Source organism: Tachypleus tridentatus, chromosome 10, assembly GCF_004210375.1.
Source record: "Tachypleus tridentatus isolate NWPU-2018 chromosome 10, ASM421037v1, whole genome shotgun sequence".
NCBI classification, from domain to species: Eukaryota; Metazoa; Arthropoda; class Merostomata; order Xiphosura; family Limulidae; genus Tachypleus; species Tachypleus tridentatus.
In genome coordinates, this window is record NC_134834.1 from 47,343,670 (window position 1) to 47,351,941 (window position 8,272).

At 31.4% G+C, this 8,272-nt stretch overlaps 1 protein-coding gene across 5 annotated transcripts in view; it reads left to right on the forward strand.

Moving 5' to 3' along the window:
• LOC143229203 (heme A synthase COX15) overlaps positions 1 to 7,039 on the forward strand; it is a 33,201-nt gene extending 26,162 nt beyond the window's left edge. For all 5 annotated transcript variants that reach the window (XM_076461190.1, XM_076461193.1, XM_076461191.1 and 2 more), the window contains one exon: positions 6,297 to 7,039. In XM_076461190.1, coding sequence (XP_076317305.1) covers positions 6,297 to 6,437 — 141 coding nt within the window. In that variant the 3' untranslated portion in view covers positions 6,438 to 7,039. The remainder of the gene's footprint in view (positions 1 to 6,296) is intronic.
• The last annotated feature ends 1,233 nt before the right edge of the window (positions 7,040 to 8,272 follow it).

Below are 8,272 nucleotides of genomic sequence, written 5' to 3' on the forward strand. Positions count from 1 at the left end.
GAAAATAACAGATAAACTTTAAAGTTTTTTAATAAAAACATTTGATATTTGTCTGAAGTTTAAAGATTTTGAATGTGAAGTTTGAAAATTTTCTGATGCATAAAAATATTTTTATCTTATAATGAAGTCCCACAGACTGAGCCCATGCTGATTAGATATGTGACAGAGTTATGGAACTAGGTATGGGCTAAAAAAAAATTAGTCATTACTGATTTAAGATGTTAGCAATATGTATGTGTGTGTTTGTACACACTTGCATATATTTAGGTATGTAAACTAAAACTATCAGGTCAAGAGAAACTACAAACTACCAAACTTATAATATTCCACATCGTAATGTTATGGTGTGAGATATTATAAACATTTAGGTATCCTAACTGTATTGAGGATTTTAGGTTGTAAAGAGTGACTTGGATCAATTTGCGAGCTGGTCAAAATATCTGGCAAATGACCTGTAATTATAACTAAATGATAATTCATTCAGGCTATCATAATTTGGAACATACACCTAATACAAGTAGGAACTAACTTAACAACTTGAATGAAAAAGTGAATTGTTATATAGCAGTGGGTAAGTCACTCAAGCAACTAAAATGGTGTTCTAATGCTAGTACAAAAGCTAATAGAATTTTTAGGGATTAGTTATAGATATAAAAGTGTATATACTGTAAGTTAAAAGAAATAATTATCTATTTACACATATCAGTAGTTAATCCTCTCTTGGAGTATTGGTTTTATTATTTAACAAAGGATATTACCTTATTGTAAAAGGTTTAGAAGAGGGCTACTAAGATGATTATGGGGATTCAATGGTTCTTTTATGAGAACAATTAAGGTCTTTTAACTTATTTTCTCTTGATAAAAAAAAGAGAGAGAGAGAGATGATCTTATTCAAGCTCACAAAATTGTTTGAGAGTCAATATGGCAAAAGGCCTTTGATTTCTTTGTACTGTATTTGAAGTTAGTATAGAGAGTTGAGTATGTTTTTAATATGCATATCAGCAAACCCCACACTTAAGCCACAGCTTATGTAGAGTCATATTTGTTACATATTATAATTTATCTTGAATGAGTTTTTGATATGTTGTATTTTACGTATTATGATTTAAAATATCCAGAAATATAAACTTAGAAGTTAATTGAATGTCAATATATTACATGTATGATATTTGATGAGAAGAGTGATAGTTTTCTTTCTTAACACCAATATATATTAATCTACAAACAATAGTACAATTTATATACAAGTTTTTCAAATTTACAAACAATACTGAGTCTTCTATCTCATTGGGAACTGAATATTTTATTGACAGTTCATGAGGAACAAATTCTGTGCTGATATTGTTACACTTTACTTCATGGCTAGCCTCATGCCTTTTACAAGCTGACTTACCTTCAACAAAGTTATTTAATATCCTCATGAAATACTAACGTCTGAAGTTAATTCACTGACGTCAAATTGTTTGTAATGTTTGAAATCTCCACGTTTCTGGTCAAACATCTGTAATTTTCTAATAATAAGCATTTATCCCAGTTATAGTTTCTGAGGTTTATAGTATACTGATTGTAGTGGTTAAATAATATTAAACTGTCTTTCTGCATGTTGTAGCTTATAAATTCTAAGGTGAGGTTCTAGAAAATTCAGTTGGCACAACAATACTGGTATTTACATAGATATATTGTTGATTCTTATGCTCAAGAATCTTCTTCAGATGTAGAGGGATTTTTTTGCAATACACATTTAACATCAAAAGCTACATTTCTAAATATATATTTAACTAAAATAAACATCAATGTTAAAATAGATATACATTAGTGAATCCGTTACACATTAAGAAGGCATTTATAATAGCTACATTTGAGATTGTTTTGTATTTTATAGCTAGTGTGATGCTATTTAAACTATTAGAAGAGTATGTAACAGCCCTTTCCACCACAAAACATGCACGCATGCACAGATCATTAACAAGTGCTCAAATAAAGGCTTTAAAATTTTCAAGACAGTTTTATTGTTTGGACTAGATTGGATGGGAAAACAAAAGAATATAGATAACATTGTTACAGCAGAATAATCCAAAAAGGTATCATGGTCATGATAAGCAAAGAGCAGCATCTGATGACTGGTGAGAATTCATGAACACGAAGGACAATGGTGAAAAGACAATAGTATATAATGTATCAAGAAGGATGATCTCTGCTTGAAAAAGGAATACATGTTGTATATACATATTATAATAATAAATGTTTTAAGCCATAAACAAAACACATTAAAATTAAATAAAATACACTGCACACCTTTTAAACAAATTTGCTGTTTGTAATGCAGCCATTCCTTATGATTTTGTTTACTTATTTGGCTTCATTTGGATGTAATTATTTAATTTCACTATATATACATTTAACAATTGAATATCTCAAGGATGCTCAAGCAGCTGGAGAAAAGAATATTTGAATTGTTCCACTCAAGACATTACTAGTAAATTTACCAGATGCAGCATCTATGAATTTCTGAAGAATTGGACTTTTGAAAGAGGCAGTGGGAAACCATCATCTTTGTACACTAGATGTATTATGTGTGTCTCTGACTAGTTAATATTTTCTAGGAACTTCATTTAGAAGTTTATTGTAAAATGTTCAATCTAACCAAGACTTGCACACTCACTTACACACACACACACACACACACACACACACACACACAAAACTGGGCTGTTTGTACCAAAGAAACAAAGTTCTGTTACGATACTATCTTCAGTACAGGCCATCCCTTCAGGTGAAGGATGAAAATAGCTATTTAGCCTTCATAAATAGGCTTTATATGTATTTGTCATTACCAGAATTTTCTCTCCACATCATTTCTTGCAATTTATTGTATTTCACCATCACTGAAATATGTTTTGTTTCATGTGATAAATGAATAAATCTGTAGACACATAAACTAAGTTTGAGTTATTCAAGTCACTTTCAAATTAATGAGAGATAAAGCATAAATATATCTTGAATCAAAAACTTTCATTTTTCAGCTGAATGTTTGTTTGGACAACTTCTTGATTATATTGTGCAATCCACTGAACTGAAGCTGTGATTGTGATTTATAACATAGCATTAACTTCCTGCATGGTAGCAAGCTTAAATTCTTCATTTCTTCCTTAATAATTTTTTGAAAGTAATGTAATTAAATTGATTTTCCTTTTTTTCAGGAACTTATTATTTCTTTGATTCCTTTTGATCCACCACAATTTTAAAATATCCATGAGAAACTGAGAAGTTTGATCTACACTTTGAATGATACAATTAATAATATTTTTTCCTCTTGAAAAAGGTCTAGCATGGACAAGTGGTTAGAGCACTTGACTGACAATCTGAGGGTTGTTGGTTTGAATCCCCATCCCACCAAACATACTAGCTTTGCATAACATTCAAAATAAACAAAACCAAAATCTCTTCAGAAACAAAAATTCAATTCCCATTCTACTGTGGGATATAGAATTAGGCTGGTCATTGTAGTTATGTTAGTTGAGTAAAAAAATTAGGTTGCTCTAAATAAATGCCTTGCTACTTGAAAATCAAACACTGACTATGAATACCACCTGCTGTCTGCATTTACGTATCTTTGTTTTGGTGAGTGCAAAAGAAAGAAAGAAAGACATCTGAACAAAAACATCAGGTACTGCTCAGAGAATTAATATTGAAGTATCCAGTAGAGGCATCACCTATATACAGCAGCTTGTCTTACAGCCAACTTCAAAGGAAGCAATAAAGGCTGTGCTATGCAGTTAAAAAAAAAACAATTATATCTGTTCATTCATGGTTGTCAGGAGCCCAAAATACTGAATGGAAGTATAAAATAAATGACACATTACTTACAACAACGAAATACAAAATATGTATCCCAAAAGGATCTGGTGAGACACTAGAACAACATTCCAAAAACAGGGACTGTTCTACAAAACTAGAACATCCAGTCACTTTATCCAAATATTATTTAGTATGAGTTGGCTTATGGTGTATTATGATGGGTATTCTGGATCCATTCCTGACAGTTAACACATCTAGAGATGAAGTTTGTTGGTTGCATCTGTCTTCCATATTAATTCAAACTGTTAAATGGTATAGAAAAGTTAGAAAGGTTGTTCTGTCATGTGAATTTCTAGAAAACATTTATGAAATTTTCCCTTTTTTTGCTTGAATTTATTTTTATTAATTTTCTGTATAAAAATATTTCAAGTTGCAATTGCTTTGCTGCAGTTTAAATTCTCATCTAGTATGTAGTAACCTTTGACAGACTAAAGCTTTTTCAGCCTTTTTTTAGCTATCTTGCTAATGCACGTAATATTAATTTGGAGTCTTAGATATATAGAGATATATACAGTATTTTTTAAATCTTGAGGGCTTGAATATAATGTTACTCAGTTTGCTTGCCTGTTAATAGTTTTAATGTGATAAACCAATTTTTGTTGTATGCTATTCTTTTCTGTATGTTAAGAAAGAAGAATAATACTTTTGAATGTTGTTTATGAAAATATTTAAAATACCTCTTTGTTTTTCACCATTTGTGATGCAGAGTTATTCTAATAATTACTCTTTGTTAGCCTCTCTGTTCATTAACACTTTTAAAGTGAGGTCAGGACCCAAAATACTTATCAAATACAGTGAATTTGGATCTTAATCATGTATGAAATAAATTAGATTAAATACAATTAACAGTGTGTATATATACAGGGTGTCCCAAAATAACGTTTACACTCTTTGACTGCGTATAGCTAATAAACCGTTTCATTTGTTTCACATTTGACTTGTGTCCAAGGACGGCGGATAATCAGCTTACAATCGATCACAAAATATTCATTCTCAAAACTTTTTGGAAAGTCGAAAACAAAGCTGAAGTGCAAAGATGTTTTACTAGACATATAGATGCGCCATCTCGCCCCAGCATTTCACGCATCATCGCCAAGTTTGATGAACACGAAACTCTTCACCATATGAGAAAGTGTTGCTTCGGTCGAAAAAGATCATCAACAAGCCCAACAAGAGAGCAAGAGGTCATTGATAATGTTCTGAATTCTCCAAGAAAATCAGTGCGCCAACTGTCTTGTGAAACAGGTATCCCTAAATTCAGCTTTCATTGCATTTTGAAGCGTTCCGAATTCAAAAGTTTCATCCCATCGCTTGTTCACGCTCTGAATGAAGATGACCCTGATCGAAGGGTTGAGTTCTGTGAATGGTATCTTGCTAGATGTGCAGGCAATGATGAATTTCCACTCAAAATTGTTTGGAGTGACGAAGCAACGTTTAAGCTGAATGGCTCAATAAATCGACACAACTGCACCTACTGGGCAACAGAAAATCCACATGTTACAGAGGAACATCACTTGAATTTACCTGGAGTGACTGTGTGGTGTTGTCTGTCTGCTAGGGGACTCATCGGACCATTCTTTTTCCAAGACATCGTAACAGGATTGAATTATCTCAACATGCTACAAGAGTTTGCCATGCCACGCATTCAAGAACAATTTGGAGAAGAAGAGTGTTTCTTCCAGCAGGATGGCGCTCCTCCCCACTTCCATCGCGATGTGAAAGCTTATCTGGTTGCATCTATGCCAGACAGATGGATTGGACGAAGAGAAAGTGTAGAATTTCCTATCACCAGATTTGACACCCATGGATTTCTTTTTGTGGGGGGTTTCTGAAAGACAAAGTTTACAGCACAAAAAGGGCAACAATTGACGAATTGAGAGTTGCAATTGTAGAACAATGTGCTTTAATACCAGATGAGATGGTGTTTGATGTGTGCACTTCCATTTCTTCCCGTTATGAGATGTGTCTGGAGCAGAACGGATTTCAGTTTGAACACCTGAAGTGAAGCAAGCAAATTGTGACATTTTACAATTTCAACCAAGAAGAGTTTTCCTTGGGAAGAATTTTATTTGTTATTTTTTCTCTTGCTTTCAATATTAAATCTTTAAATAAATCCTTTGGCTATCATATGTATCCTGTTTCATTGTTAAAATCAATAAACAAAGCAAGTTATAATGATCCAGGGCAACAATTTTTTTTTGTTTTTTTTTGTATGGATGTTTAATTTGTGAGATAATTTTGGGGGCAAGAAAAATACGATCTTCTTTGATTTGGAAGGCTTTTGCAACGAAAAGTGACCAAACGTGTAATCTCTACATATATATCCTTTGACACTAATCAACATTTTCCATCAAACTTTTATCCAAGTTACCCAATATACATATATTGCTAGGAATTCATTGTGATGAATAAAAAACTGTTCCTTTTCCTTTATCCAGGTTGGCCTTGGAATTGCAACTTTGATTTATTATGTTCCAAAAGGTTTGGCTGCATCACACCAGGCAGGGGCTCTGACACTGCTTTCAACAACAATCTGGTTGACACATGAAATGAAGCTGCTTCGTAGGTTACCCAAGTGAAGAAGGCTTCCAGAAAAAAAAAAGGGGGAACAATATTTTGTAACTTTTGAGCTGTAATTGTTCTTTGATTTCTTTTTTGTCAGAAATAGCTGCAGAGTCGGAATTGTGATTTAAAATAAAGGGGATCCTGTTTTATTAATTTTGAAGTAACAAACAAGAGGGGTGTTGTTAAACTGTTAAACTTTTTTCCATATGGGCATGTAAGTGACTGGCTGAGTAAATTTCAAATTCACACCTGTCTTACCTTCTGTTCTTTTAAACTATTTTAATTGGATAGTTCTCAAAACAATACTTTTATCCAAGAATTTTAAAGGAATTTTTAACAAACTCAATGTTTAAAAGCTAACACAATATTCACACTTACTTAAAAGTATTTTTTATATGTATTTATAAGAAGGATATTAAATAATTTATGATAAATTAACTGAATAAAACTAACTTGATGGCAGTTCTAAGGTTTGTTTTTATAAAGGTTTTATTATATACTTACAAAATCAGTATTTAAAATTTATGTATTTCATAAAAATTATAACCAAAATATGTTATTGGTACTCTATGTGCTTAATTACTTTAGAAATAAAACACTGATTTTTGTTTGCTTATAGGTTGACAAATCCAAGATTTCTTTATAATTAACTCGTTTATATTCATAAGCTTTTTAACAATGCTGAACTGTTCTTAATTTTTGGAAGATATTTCCTTTGTGTAAAATGCATTTTGTAATTTAATTTTGTGAAAAACCTTTGACACTAAACAATATTTTCTATCACTTGCAAATAACTGATATTGTAACAAGAATTTTATGTTTGCAAATTTGTTTAAAAATTAACAGAAGTAATTTTTTTTATAAAAGCTGATCACTAATTTTATTGTTTTGAACAGTGATATAAATGCACGTTCAATATTACTATTAATTCTTGGATATTTTAATATGACTAATTGTTACTGTACCATATATTTTACATGTATATCACTGACAAAGAGAAAATTAGGCAATTGTAGAATAATTGGATATAGATACACACACACATTTAAAATATATTAAAATTTACTGACTGAAAAACTTAAAATCCTACTTATAACTTGGAACACTTAGAATCTAGATTAAAAACAAACAAACTGGAAACAGGTTTAGAGAAGGATAGTATTGAGCCAGGACAATTATATATTAACTGACATATCAATATTGTTTATTCAACCAATATAAGGTACCCTTGCACCTCTCACATTCAAAACATAGCATCACAGAATATAACACTTTTTCATTTAACATTCAGCATCAAGAAGTTTTTGTTATAAGTCAAACCTGTGGCAAACGTTGATCATCTTGAGCCATGAAGAGCTGCCCCAGTTTGTCCCTGTAAAGTATGATAAGAAACATACTAACCAACAACATTTGAAATAACAGGAAAATATCTAAATGTAATGTAAGCTATAAATCAAAACTAAATTTTTAAAGTTCATATTTATTTTGTGAACGTGCAACATTATACTCAGTGTTTTAAAAAAATACACCCTCTCTATAACTACAACCACTATTTGTATAGCTGTTGTATCACTAAAAAAACGAAAATCGTCAGCATCCCTTTTTACATTTTTATCCTCCCTATTTCCTTTACATCAATCTTTTTCCCAAAAATAAACTACCAGAAATTTCCTCCACTGTATTTCTTTGGCACCATTGATCTGATAAATGCGTACACTGCTTTGAAAACCTTTTCTGTGCAACAACATTTTTTTTTTTTTTTTGTATGGATGTTTAATTTGTTAGATAATTTTGGGGGCAAGAAAAATACGATCTTCTTTGATTTGGAAGGCTTTTGCAACGAAAAGTG